The following is a 14540-nucleotide window of genomic DNA, read 5'->3' as shown; positions in this document are numbered from 1 at the left end:
GTATGTAGTTATTTTAATGATTAAAAGACTGATCACCTATTGAACGCGCAGACATCAATCTTCGTTCTGGCTCTTCTTACAAGAATTTCTAATTGGTTTAAAGTGAACGTAATTTGTCTTGAGAGTAAAACTAGTATTTCATTTACTCAGATGAGTTCTGCCAAGTCTTATCCATTCAGCTATTGCCTCGTAACGGCGATGCAAAGAATGGGTTCACCGTTCTTCATAGAGGTACAAAAAACTGACGCGAAAACTCGACCATTATTCGGAGATCATCCTGTCATGCCCCATGTTTATTTTAGGTTTGGTGGATGAAATCCACTATCACGCCCTGTGCCCACGGGAGAAAATACCTGTGCATTTTGCTGCGGAAAACCTGCGGATTTTCTAGATTTCTCAGATAAATCCGCGGGTTTACGCAAGTACAGACACTCCCCTTGTTATCCTATGGTATTTGGGGAGTGCTGTTTCAATGCTGTGGATTTTTCACCTGCGTAAAATGTGGATTTCCCGCAGCCGCAAAGAACTGCATGTCAATTATTCCTGCAGATTTTCCTGCAGATTTCCTCCCTTTCTACTATGGAGATACAGGGGGAAAAATCCACAGGAATAGCGCTCGAATTCCGCAGTTTTTCCCGCAGGTTTTCCGCAACCATTCCACAATAATGGATAGCTGCGCATTTCGGGGAGCTGCTCTGTGAACCTGCGGAAATACCTGCAGAAAATTCCGCAGGTATTTTCTCCCGTGGGCACAGGGCCTTAGGGAATGACATTTGGGTGGCATTATCCTTTAATTGCAAAGTTACTTTTTTGCACTGGAATCACACATGAACTTTTTGTGCTACTTTTAGGAAGCTTCTTTGGTGGTAGTTTTGTTTTGGTGATAGTGGATTTTTTTTTACATTATTATTTTTTTTTTCTGTAGCAGGTTATTTTTCATGGTAGTTTAAGCCATTCGAGAATCCATAAAGAATGGGAAATATTTACGAAGGACTCCATATATAGGTTTTGGAGAGTGGGTGGTGGGAAGGAAGTAAAAACGTCAGATAAAATAGCTATGCTTGATGTGCTGTGTTTCCAAAAAAAAAATCTGGGAAACTCGATGGACTCTGTTAAGCCGTGTTCACACGTTGCATTTTTGCAAAGTTTATTTCGTGGGGGGTTTTATGCAAATTAAAAGCTACTTTTTCAGTACCTGCAAAAGGTGTGAGATTTTAGAAATCTTATGCACACAACTGATTAGGGGTTTTTTTTCTTGACTGAATTGGAAAGCTTGCTTTTTAACATCTGCAGTGTCAACTCCTTCAAAGTTTTTTCACCATTGAAATCAGTGAGTTAAAAAAAAAAAACACAACCATGTATTTTTGCTGCTTTTTTGGGTGAATTAAATTAACTTTATTAAACATCTACTGTAGATAAATGACACATAATCTGCACTAAAAATGCAGCAAAAAAGCAGCAAAGCATACTCTTTATATACAGCTTCTTCAATGCCAAGAGAACAAGTTTTGCCTGCAGAAAAAAAGCCGCAAAAATAGCAGTGTGTGAACATAGCCTTAAGCGGGCTTTACTCGCTGCGATATTGGTCCCGATATATATGGCTAGTGTGGGTACCCGCCCCCATCTGTTGCGCGACACGGGCAAATCGCTGCCCGTGCCGCACAACATCGCCCAGACCCGTCACACATACTTACCTGCCCGGCGCCGTCGCTGTGACCGGCGAACCGCCTCCTTTCTAAGGGGGGCGGTCCGTGCGGCGTCACAGCGACATCACTGAGCAGCCGCCCAATAGAAGCGGAGGGGCGGAGATGAGCGGGACGTAACATCCCGCCCACCTCCTTCCTTCCGCATTGTGGCCGGGAGGCAGGTAAGGAGAGCTTCCTCGTTCCTGCGGTGTCACACGGAGCGATGTGTGCTGCCACAGGAACGAGGAACAACTTCGTTACTGCTGCAGTAACGATATTTGAGAATGGACCCCCATGTCACCAATGAGCGATTTTGCACGTTTTTGCAACGATGCAAAAACGCTCATCGGTGTCACACGCAGCGGCATCGCTACAGCGGCCGGATGTGCATCACTAATTCCGTGACCACAACGAGTTCCCATTAGCGATGTCGCAGCGTGTAAAGCCCCCTTTAGAGTCAGTGGAGTCCACTTGGTGACATTGCTGTCTGCTATGATTTTCTTTTTCTGTTCATGCAATAATTGAATGTAATTGAAAATAAGATGTGAGCCCGGCCTTATACTTCTCTTTCCTGTTGATTCTACTTCTGGATGTAGCTTTAGGAAAATAAAAACTGCTTCAAAAGTTAACCCAAGTTTGGCATTGATCCGATAACTATCAGTCTATATCCAGCCTTGAAGAGAATTTGTTAGCAGGATTTGACCCTCCTTCCTCCCACCCTTACCAAACCATTTATGCGTTATACTTTTTCAAACCCAAATCTTGTAAGATCTTTACATCGCCGGTCTGTTCCTGACAAATCAGCATGTGACTTGATGTTCAAATGAGGCTGAAGAGCGATTTGTAGATCTGAAATCTCCATCACTCCAGCTCTATTCCCTGCCCAGCGCAGCCGCCTCCTGCTTTCCTGCTTGACTTCCTGCCTCTGTGCTGTGTGACTTCAGGTAAAGGAGCCATCAGTCCAGCAGGAGGAGGCGGCACTGTGTGTGGAATAGCGCTGGAGTGACGGAGGCTTCAGATCTACAAATAGCTCTTCAACCTCATTTGCATATCCATTCAAATGCTGATTTGTTAGTAACGGGGGAATGGTCTGGCCATGTAAAAATATGGCTACACTCGTCCTTGAAGAAGCTACATGCTCATATAAATAGTTTGGGTGTGAAATCCTGCTGACGATACCCTTTTAAACTATTTTTTTTTTCTTCCTATTTTGAACAAGAGACAGTTTTTTTTAATATCAAAATAATTGAAAAAGTCCGTACTATTGGTGCAATATAAAGGACAATTCCGAAAACATTTCCACCTTCGTCCAATAGACATAATTGTATATTTTTCCAGACTGCTGTATAATACATTTATATATATATATATATATATATATATATATATAGATAGATAGATAGATATAGATATAGATATAGATATATAGATATCGATATATATAAATATTATTATACAGAACATTTTATTTCTTTTTACAACTACATCACTCTGTGTCAAAATCTCCTGATATATATTTTTTGCTCTTTGTTTCCCTTCATTCAAAACAGTGTAATAATTTACAAATCAAAAAATCCTTAAGGAATGTGGACAAAGCCACCAAAAGGAAATTAGTGACAAAACCAAAGTATATAAATAAAATCCAAAATTTGTATTGAAAATAGGATTAAAAGACAAAATCATGCAAAATAGTAATAAGGGCAGGGAGGTACCCAATTAGCAGCAAATACAAATGGCAGTGCAAAAAAGAGCAATTATACTATTATAAAAAGTAATCCAAATCAATGCCAAAGATAATAGAATGCAAGGGTAGTAAAGAATTGGATTTATATGAAATGTGCCAGTGCAAAAGATATCCCCCAAGAAACCAAATACATTGTGATCGTCAATATATATATATATATATATATATATATACGACCAGGGGGCCAATCTTGAAACAGGCCCAAAAGTGCAAATGCAAATAAAAATTACCTTAGTAGTATATGGTCAAGTGATGCTGCATACCGCTAATCCCGACGTACGTTGATTAGCGCCCTCTGAGGAATTGACTTGCGGACGAAATGTACGTTGGAATTAGTTATTTGCATCATCACTTGATCATATACTACTAAGGTAATTACCTGTTATTTGATTTGCACTTTTGGGCCTATTTCAAGATTGGCCCCCAGATTGTATATTTATTAACGTTCACAATGTATTTGGTTTCTTGGAGGATATCTTTTGCACTGGCACATTTCATATAATTCCAATTCTTACTGCCCTTGCATTCTATTATCTTTTGCATTGTGTTAGTTTACTTTTTATAATAGTATATTTGGTCTTTTTTCATATTTGCTGCTAATTGGGTACCTCCCTGTCTTTATTACTATTTTGCATGATTTTTTGTTTTTTTTAATACTATTTTCAATAAAACCATTTGGATTTTTTTATATATTTTGGTCTTGTCACTAATTTCCCTTTGGTGGCTTTGCCCACACTCCTGAAGGAATTTTTGGATTTGTATATTCACTTTTGGGGACTATAAGCTGAGTTTTTTTTATTTTGAGTATAATAATTTAGCATAGGTTATTGATATTTAGTGATTTTTTTTTTTATTTTTTTTTTTTTTATTTTTTTTTTGGAGGGGGGGATATATTTTTAAAGAATACAGAATGTTATAAATTGATACATTGTGTGATGAAGTGGATGTATACCGGGCAGAGCGGCGGTGGATGCGGCTTGGCGGCAGATGTAGGTGGCCGCGGCGTCCTGTTGCCATATTTCCTTTCTCCCTTACAAGTCCTCTGTGTTCCATTTAGCTTTATTTCTCGTGTGTCCCTAAGTCCCCACTTAAAACTCCTTTGTACGATGGCTAAATGTTCACTCTTATTTTGCTCATTCTTTCCATTCTGTTGGCAAACTATGTTTGAACCTTATTAATAATGAACGTAACTGGTGAGAGACATAATTCAAAGCGATGGTCCTGATGTCAGTCTAATGTGCATTGTTAGATTTCCCAAATGAATTTTTTGTAGGCTGCATTTTATAGTGTTTGGTCGACTGCCCTTCTTTTCTCAAACCGTCTCACATATTATCCAATAGTTTGAACAGCGGTCACCGGGCCTCCTTAGACATGTTTTGTTATAGATCATAATAACCCTGTTTTTGCTTCAGCGTTAAAGAGGAACGGCCGTTTAATAGTCTACGTTGTCCAGAGAGTCACATTGACTGATGGTCCTTGTGGATCGGCTTTTGGGATAAAGTGTATTGTAGTTAGAAAAAAAAAAATTGAGCTTCACCTTTATTGGATCCTACAAGACTAATAAAACGCTAAGAAATGACTTTGATAACAATTTGTTTTCTATAATTTCTTCCTTATCCTCTAGAGTCTTCTGATATTACACATAAATGGCTGTAGCCAATTTCAACCTAAAATTGTGGGATCTGAAATCCATCTGAAAATTAAAAATTTCCTCGTGTTTTGTGATTTAATAAATTCAAATATATTTCTGGAGTCAGTTTGGGTGGCCTCTATTTTGTAGATGTAGAAACTTGGCACTCAAGAGAAATGTGAATAGTGGTCTTTTATTGAAAAGAACTTGTAGGACCAGCACAAGCAGAGACGTTTCGGTCAAAGACCTTCATCACTGTGTGTACAGGGAGTCCTCAGAAGGTGTAGCAACTGGCGTAGTCAGGTATGATGCGATGTCCACATAGGCATTGCCACATAGACAGCGGTGGACACTGCGTCATACCTGACTACGCCAGTTGCTACACCTTCTTGAGGACCCCCTGCACACACACTGATGAAGGTCTTTGACCAAAACATCTGTGCTTGTGCTGGTTCTACAAGTTCTTCTCAATAACAGACCACTATTCACATTTATCTTAAGTGCCAAGTTTCTACATCTACTTCAGACGGTTTTGGACCCTACTTAAGCACCACCACCTTGTCGGGTGGTGAGGACTTCAAATAATGCCGTCAGGAGACTTTGCGTGCGCAGATGGAGCTCTCGGCTCAAGCTCTGATCTGTGCAGGTGCTGCCTCCGGCCCATTGATCTCCCTCCAGTGGGCTTCAGGATAATAGCACCCAGAAGTGCCATGTGTATCAACTCACTTGGCCTCTATTTTGTGGCATCTTGTTTCATTGTTCGATCTGACCTTCTTCATGCCACTGGTCTCCTTGGATCCTGTACACCTCTGGCACCCACTAAGTATTGCAGCCCCACACGTCATAATGCCACAAGAGGCCTAGGCTAAGTTGACCTCACTGGATATAATGACGTGTATATAATGATATGCATTTGGTTGCTAGGCCTAGTGGGTGCTGAATGCAGTAAAAACCCAGCAGGACCTGCGGCTGGAAGGTGACCAACTAGACCAGAATGACCATGTGGCAAGGTTAGGGCCAGAGAGTATTGATTCTTAAGTATTTCTTTTTACCCTATGTATACTATGCTCTGAAGTCAGGAGAGACCCTAAAATATAATAAGACCTATATAGAATAACTTTGATGCAATTTATATTTCCTGATCAAGTTTGAGTGATGTACCGAATTCATATTTTAGCAGATTCACGTTTCGTTTTTTGCTGACAACCTAACAATATTGAAAGCACTACTCAAGCATTTTTTGTTTTTGCTTTCACTGCTGGAGTGGCACTTTAAATGTAAATCCCCTGCCCCCGGTCTTATACTCACCTTCCTATACTCACCTTCCGGTGGCTTCATACTTTTTCGATGCTGTTACGGTTCCATGGCGCCATCTTGTGCTCATAACGTCAGCTTGTCCGGAAGGCAGAAGTTATCCCACAAGTAGTGGTGAGTGAGCACTTCCCTACTCAGTGCTCGTAACCAGTAGTTGGATGCTTGGATGGGAGAGATTCGTGGAAGTCTATGGGTGACTTGAGCATTTTTCCAGAAGAGTTCCCCATGAACCTCCATTATATTTGGGTTCTCGAGTCTCGTCCAGCCGAGCATCCAACTGCTGGTTACGAGAACCGGGAACTAAAGGTTTTAGGGTGTTGGGAAAGGGACGAGAACGAACTCCAGAGAGGGGGGATGGGGTTGGTGGAATCTCCCATGGGAACTTTGCATGGAGCGTCACTTTGCCTGTAAATGGTTTAAGGAGCCGGCTCTCTGTCTCCATGCGCAGAACGTCTTTCTCCACTGGCCGTGTGCAGCTGCATTGTGCGAGCTTTCCTACAGCCATGCTGACCTCCCTGTAGTAGTCCTCACTGATGATTCCGTAGTCTAACATTTTGGGTCAGAACTCAAAAGCTTTAAAATGTCCAATCCTTCCTTCAATGACATCAAGTGTTGGTTGATTCGGCCGACGTTACTTTCATGTCTATAGCACCTTTAATACTGGTGGTGAGTATTGATAATCGGGAGAGGCATCTTGGAGGAAGCGGGGGTTACAGAACTTCTTTGACTATAACTTCACCCCAAATTTTCAGTTATATTTTAGAGTAAATGTGATTAAGCATCTGACTGTAAATGGCACCAAAATTATTAGAAGCAACATTTAATAAAAATCCGCTGTCTTTCTGGAATCCTGTAAAGCCAAATTTGTTATCCGAACTGTCGAATTTACTCCCTAAAGGTCCAGTCACACATAACGAGATCGTTAACAAGATCGTTACTACGTCACAGTTTTCGGATCGTTGTTAAATCGTTGGTGAGATGTCACAGTCGTTTTCCCAATGACTTTAGTAACGATGCAGCGACCTGTAAAACGATCTCGTTGGTCGTTGGGACCCTGTCACACAACAGCTATGTAACGATTCCAACCTCGAATATGGGCGCGGTGTTTGACGCTGTAAGCCACGTAGGCGTGCATATGCGTTGCCTTTTCCACACCCCTCTGCTCCGATTGGTGGCCAATACTGTGTTCTCATTAGGTGGCTGGCCTAGAAGGCAACTTTGTATCGCTTCATCCTTTGTCCCTTTTTGAGGCTTGCTTTGAGGATAGAACCTGCGACTTCAGCTTCGATCCGAAAAACAAGCAAGCAATCGGGAACAAAGTACGAATTAATCCGGGTGAAGTCGCAGGTTCTATCCTCAAAGCAAGGCTCAAAAAGGGACAAAGGATGAAATGATGATGACCCAATCAGAACGCAGTACTGTTCTCAGCCGCAACCAATCGGTGCAGAGGGGGCGCGGAAAAGGTGACGCAACTACACGCCTACGTGTCACACTTTAAGTTCTCATCTAGGTCGTTAACGAGATCGTTGGTAGGTGTCAAACATACAGATCCATCCTGCCCAGCAGGACTCCGAGCCAAAAATGGCCCAGGACATTCAGCAACGACCAACGATCTCACAGCAGGGGGCGTATCGTTGGTACGTGTCAAACATAATGAGATCGCTGGTGAAGTCGTTGTTTCGTTACAGAAACTGTGACGTAGCAATGCTGTCGTTGGTGATCTCGTTGTGTGAAGTGGCCTTAACACTGTGATCTCAATTTTGCATATTGATAACTTTTTGTTTTTTTCTTTTTTTCTTAACAGCTCAACCTTGTGTTCCTGGTGATCACGCTGTGCAAAATGGTGAAACACTCCAATACTTTAAAACCAGACTCCAGCCGCCTGGAAAACATTAAGTAAGTGACCTGCGTGATCCGTTCTGACCAGGAATTCTGCATTCACCATTCGGCAGTTTATCAGTCAGCAATAGAGATGTCAGTAGTCCATTAAGCCGGCTAGCGTCACGCTTCTTCTCCAGTTGTTGTATGCACTGGTCAAAGATAGATCATTTGTTCCCTGAAATGATGCTACAAAATTGCATAAATGAATTAAAGTACTCCATCGCAATAGGGTAATTTCATTTGCATTTAAAATGCAGTTTAAAATGATGTTCTCGTCCACAAGGCTGATATGATTATGTGAGGTTTGTTTTGCTAAATGGCTTTGTGATGTAGGGATTGTAAGTACTTTCCACTCGTAATCCAGCTCTCCTCTGAGAATTCACTCTTTAATACTAATGTTAACTTGCAGATTATCGTATATATTCAACTAATTAAACAAATGTTTGTTTTAATCTCGATGCCACTTGAATTCTTCTGAAGGAGACGTGAGTTCAGAAGCCTTTTAGATGCCATCCCCGAGTGTTATTGTGTGACCTTTAAAAAAAAAATGTTCTGGCGGTTTCATTGCTAAAACTTGTAAGATGCGTCAAGAGTTTTCTGTAGATAGACGAATGCGATGCTCTCTGTAAACAATCGCTTGTGGATGAAGAGTGGAGGGAGGTATTTAGTAGTCTATAGATTAAAAATAAGTTTGCGGTTATGAAAAAATATGTACCGGATTTTTCTGATTATAAGACACACTTTTCCTCCCAAAAATGTGGGTGGAAAGTGAGGGGTGAGTCTTATAATCTGAATGTTGCTTACTGGGGTGGTGGAGAGGGGTCGCAAGAGGCTGGGGGAATGCTGAGGCGCTGTGTAGGGGCTGCAGCGGATGTGCTGGGTCTCCGGCAGCTGGGGCGGCTGTGCGAGGTCTCCGGCAGCTGCAGCGGCTGTGCGGTGTCTCCAGCTGCTTGACTGGCTCTGTGGGCACGCGGTGAGGACTTCAAATAATGCTTGAGCTCTCGGTTCAAGCTCTCATCTGCGCAGGCACCGCCTCCGGCCCATTGATTTGCCTGTGGCGGACTTCAGTAAAATGGCGCCCAGAGGTGGCGCTTGCGCAGATGAGACCTCGGCTTGCCATTGACCCTAGAGCTCAATCTGCGCTGACTCCGGGGAGCCATTTCTTTGAAGCCCTCACCGCGCACAGGCGCTGCCACAGCAGCTGCCCGAGCCTCTGCCACAGCTTCAGCCCCAGCCCAGCCTTCAGTTTCTGGCACACCCACCGCCCCTGCCTCCTGTGACTCCTCCACCATCGCTACTGCCCCCTCCGGTAAAACACCACCGGATTACAAGACGAAAACCATTTTTTTCCACTTTTTTTGCTCTGGATTTGGGGTGCATCTTATAATCCGGTACGTCTCCTACAACGAAAAATACGGTATATATTTTAAATCAAGAAAATTAATTCCTGGTTGCTTTGGTGTTTCTGACCATTGAATCAAAAGGGTAGATTTGGCAATTTCTCTATAAAGTACTCTAGCTTTATTGGGGTATAGAAATTATGAAGCTTTTTGTGTTTTTTAGGCTCAACTAAAGTTCCTGTGCTCACTGTCAGGATTCCCCCTATTTCCTGTAGGAGGACATGTGACTACGATTTGGTTCTTTGCAGTCACGTGTCGATTAAATTCTCATACGCTTTGAGAAGCAAATGAGAAGATATTCGGCCAGTTTGCAAATTGCATATTTGTGCTACTTGGCCACCTTCTTGAGCTGGAAGTGTAAGGAGAATCCTGTGCACATTGCTCACTGTTGATTCATCACCATTCGGTCACATAAAGTGACTGCAGAAATGTAATGTAATGTAAGCTTTTTTGTCATCCATGCCAAACTATCCGGACGTTGCATTCCATGTTTGCAGGTTTAGGCTTTTTAGGCCATGCAAGGAGTTTTATGTTTTGATGCTCCTCTTGAGGAGTTGGCCTTTTCCATTTTTGCTGTAAGGGTTCAGTTTTACCTCCGTTATCCCAGGACTTAGGCTTGAGAAGTTGGTGACTTTGCTGACTTTAGTAGAGGCCATTGCAAATAAAAATCCGACTTACTGTACGTCCGATTAGAAAGGTTGTCCAAATTTTCAAAGTTTGGGTAAAAATTGGAAATACTAAAAAAACAAAGCTATCCAAACCACCATTAATCGTGTGATCCTCACCAAGTCTTGGGATCATGACGTCACAGCCATTATTCATTTGACCGCTGCAGCCAATCACTGACTTTAGCAGTCACATTGGGATGCATGAAAGGTTACTGCTGAAGCTAGTTGTTACATGAATGATACTTTTTTTTTTTATACAGTGTGTCCACTAATATCCTGTCCACCGCCGATAACTTGAGAACGGCGGCAGCTATAGGCATAGAAGTGGTGTCTAGGTATAGTAAAGTAGCCATGCGCTACGCAATGAAACCACCTATAGCACCACCTGGTGAAAAACAACGGAGTTAGCATTTTTATCTTGAAAACAGAACGAGATAGAGAAAAAAAGTTGGAGGACATCATCAATTCAATAGGAATCGACACCTTGCATAAAGAAATGCTATGATTGGACTTCTTTCTGTGAAGTCACATAAAACAGCAGGGGTGTATGCGACCCCTCCACCAACATTGCAGGACCTACGATGTATCACAGATGCTTGTGCAAACGTGTCACTTACCATATTGCACAATGTGCAAGCCACCATACCCAATGATTTGTAGGAAGGTCTCCATGAGGTATCGCTTCACGTCCGCAGCCTTGTGAGTTTTACAGGTTCTAATCATAGCATTTCTGTATGCAAGGTGTCGATTCGTATTGAATTGATGATGCCCTACAACTTTGTAATTCACTTTTTTCCTCTATCCCGTTCTGTTTTTGAGATAAAAATGCTAACTCCGTTGTTTTCCACCAGGTGGCTCTATAGGTGGTTTCATTGCGTAGCGCATGGATACTTTACTATACCTAGACACCACTTCTATGCCTATAGCTGCCGCCGTTCTCAAGTTAACGGCGGTGGACACATATATATATGTATATACTATTTCCTGGTGTAATGCCAATTTTTTGGAAATGTCGGACAACCACTGTATTTGGAGGTTTGGCTTAGCTTAACTATTCCAAGCGTTATCTTTTTAAGTGGTCCATGGAGCTTAACTCCCATGATCTGGGGGTATTTTACGCTAGGGCCTAGGCTTGTCTTTCTGTTGCTGTGTTCTAATATAATCCGCCTCATTGCATGTTGCATGATAGTAGAGAGGTTTTTGTTTTAGCATCTTTCTCTTTCTTTCCTTCTTTTCCCGTTGTCTCATCCACTCCAGTAATTATCGTGTATGTGACGGCTACTATAATACAGACTTACCTGGGTAAGGTGAATCCTTACATTCACAATTCTAGCATGAAATTAATAGAACCCTTTATATCCCTATTTCAATCCCAGTCTATTTTTTTTGTATAACTGGTAAATTTCTCACTCCGTCCTTCTCCCCCTTTTTTTTTTTTTTTGCTTTCTGTATAAAAATGCTCCTTTTCCTCTGCTCCACTTCTGTCTCTAACAATTTGATTTCTCTCCTCTGCTTGTAATGCTCTCTAGATATGAAGATAATAAGCCTTTTATCAAGTAAGAGACCATTAGCTAGATGTGGAATGCCCTAACTGAAACCTTCCTCGTCCTCCGTTCCATTTCATTTTTCTTTTTCAGTTCATTTTTCCGTTGGGTTTTACATGGATTTGTGGATTTGTACCTCTCTCGTCTCCGGCCGCGTTTGTCCTTTTATCCGTAGTTTTTTGTATTTTGTGTTCCTCTCATTGTGGTTGTCAGGTCGTGCTTCATTACGTTATCAATGTATTTTTTTTTTTTTTTTTTTTAATACTCATTTCAGCTTTTTGTGATGAGACATCATAAGCGTAAAGGCAAATTCTAGATTTGTGAAAATGTAATCAAGATCCTTAGATTTTCCCTTTTTAAGGTTGAACGAAAGTTGAAAGCTGCTTTGTAAAGGACTACGTAATATCCATAAATCACATTCATACTCTGAAGATTTACATAAGTGCTATCAATAACCTTCAGGAATATATATGTAAACTATCAACAGGAGATAGAGGCATGTGATATGGGTTTCACTTTGATTTTCTCTTTATTGATCCTCAGCAAAAGCATTGAAGACTCTTTCAGAAATCTTAAGGCCCCAATACATGAGACAAATGTGGTCGGAAAAATAATTGGTCAACGGCTGAAAAAATAAACCCACCTCAAATAGCTTTGGCTGTGATGGGTTTTTTTGACCAATGATGCAACTAGTGCTCATCAGCCAAGGAAATCTAAAATCCTAATTTCCAGGTTGTCCCTCATGACCACACCACAGAATATATAAGGGTGCTGTCATGATGGACTCCTGGAAATATTACCACCAGTAGGTCTAATTCCTACTTTCCAGGTCGTCCCTTATCACAGCACCCTGATATATTCTGTGGTGCTGTCATGATGGACTCCTGGAAATATCATGACCGGTATTTCTAATTCCTACTTTTCTAACAATAACAAACTTCAGTTTATTAATTATGGCCAAAATCACCCATTATCTAATGTGCATGGCAGTAGTGATAGGCGAGCACTACCATGCTCAAAACGAGCAGGTTGGGCGCTTGGACAGATCTTCCGGGATGACGTTTTCCACTAACCTGCTCTTTTCGAGTACCGAACACCCGAACATAGTAGTGCTTACTCATCATTAGTTACGAGTACCGAGCATGGGAGTGCTCATTCATCAGTAGTTACGAGTACTGAGCACCTGAGCATTGTAATTCCCGCTCATCACTAGTTACGAGGCCCAAGCATCTGAGCATAGTACTGCTCGCTCATCACTCATTACGAACACTGAGCAGCCGAGAATGGTAGTGCCCGCTCATAACTAGTTACAAGGTCAGAGCATGGTGGTGCCCCGCTCATCACTAGTTACAAGTACTGAGCACCTGAGCATGGTAGTGCTCGCTCATCACTAGTTACAAGTACTGAGCACCTGAGCATGGTAGTGCTCGCTCATCACTAGTTACAAGTACTGAGCACCTGAGCATGGTAGTGCTCACTCATCACTAGATAAGAGGCCTGAGCACCCGAGCATGGTAGTGCCCATTCATCACTAGTTACGAGGCCCGAGCACCTGAGCATGGTAGTGCTCGCTCATCACTCGTTACGAACACCAAGCAGCCGAGCATGGTAGTGCCTGCTCATCACTAGTTACGAGTACTGAGCACCCGAGCATGGTAGTTCAAATGTGGATCAAGTATTCTTGATTGTGTAAACACGGTTCACATGTAGTGCAGGGAGGGGGAGCTGAAGCCTCGGACAACGGTGACCGTTTTGCGCTAGTGTGGCGCTTCTATGGGTCCTAGTTACCATCACTAGTTACGAGTACTGAGCACCCGAGCATGGTAGTGCTCGCTCATCACTAGTTACGAGTACTAAGTACATTTTGGTTACATCCGATCATTTAACTCTTATTTTGAAATATAAAAATGTCTGACTTTTTCGTCCAATTCTCTTTGCTTTGTTGCATTTTGCAAAACTAGAAAATTGTGAGATTTTAGATTCTATGCATTTTTTAGTTTTGAAGTTTATTTGAGCCACGTTCCCAATTAGACGACCGAATGAGCTTTGGCTATAAATGAAGATGACAAATTTGTGGGGGGTAAATGAAGCCTGGATTGTATTTTTGAGTGTTACTCATAGCACTTTGAATGTAAATCCATTTCCTAATTTTGAATTCAGCCAATCTTCATATTCCACAGAGGTTATGCCGGTTCCGTCCATATTATTAGGCTGTATGTATTACAGTGATGTTCCTGACAATTTTTTCTAGCTTGGTGCTAGAAATGTTTAACAATGGACGAAAAGTTTGTACGTTCTTGAAAGTTTCCATTCCACACAGATGTAATCATTATCCTCTCCAATGTTTCTTCTCAGATCCTGGGTTCTTGGTGCTTTCGCCCTTATGTGTCTGCTCGGAGTTACGTGGTCTTTCGGTCTGTTCCTCATCAATGAAGAGACTGTTGTAATGACGTACCTCTTCACAGTGTTCAACGCCTTCCAAGGAATGTTTATTTTTATATTTCACTGTGCCCTTCAGAAGAAAGTAAGTGTGCGAAGAACGACATTTAACATAGCAAAGTGTTTGTCTGGATACGTGTATAGTTTATTTAAGGCCACATGCAATTAAAAAAATAAATAATAATAATAATGGATATTTGTCCATAAATAAAGTCAATTTTGGTTAGCCGTACAG

The 14540-nt window shown here is 41.7% G+C and overlaps 1 protein-coding gene across 24 annotated transcripts in view; it reads left to right on the top strand.

The window, feature by feature from the left end:
* The window catches only part of ADGRL2 (adhesion G protein-coupled receptor L2), a 278687-nt gene that overhangs the window by 250682 nt on the left and 13465 nt on the right, over positions 1-14540 (top strand). For 16 of the 24 annotated variants that reach the window (XM_075320253.1, XM_075320252.1, XM_075320232.1 and 13 more), the window contains 4 exons: positions 8178-8269; positions 11580-11624; positions 11852-11878; positions 14222-14390. In XM_075320253.1, coding sequence (XP_075176368.1) covers positions 8178-8269; positions 11580-11624; positions 11852-11878; positions 14222-14390 — 333 coding nt within the window. The remainder of the gene's footprint in view (positions 1-8177; positions 8270-11579; positions 11625-11851; positions 11879-14221; positions 14391-14540) is intronic. The other 8 variants (XM_075320239.1, XM_075320236.1, XM_075320235.1 and 5 more) reach the window with 1 other exon arrangement.

This window comes from Anomaloglossus baeobatrachus, chromosome 8 (genome assembly GCF_048569485.1).
Source record: "Anomaloglossus baeobatrachus isolate aAnoBae1 chromosome 8, aAnoBae1.hap1, whole genome shotgun sequence".
NCBI lineage: Eukaryota > Metazoa > Chordata > Amphibia > Anura > Aromobatidae > Anomaloglossus > Anomaloglossus baeobatrachus.
The sequence above is the reverse complement of the archived record's forward strand: the minus strand, read 5'-3'. Positions and strand labels throughout refer to the sequence as shown.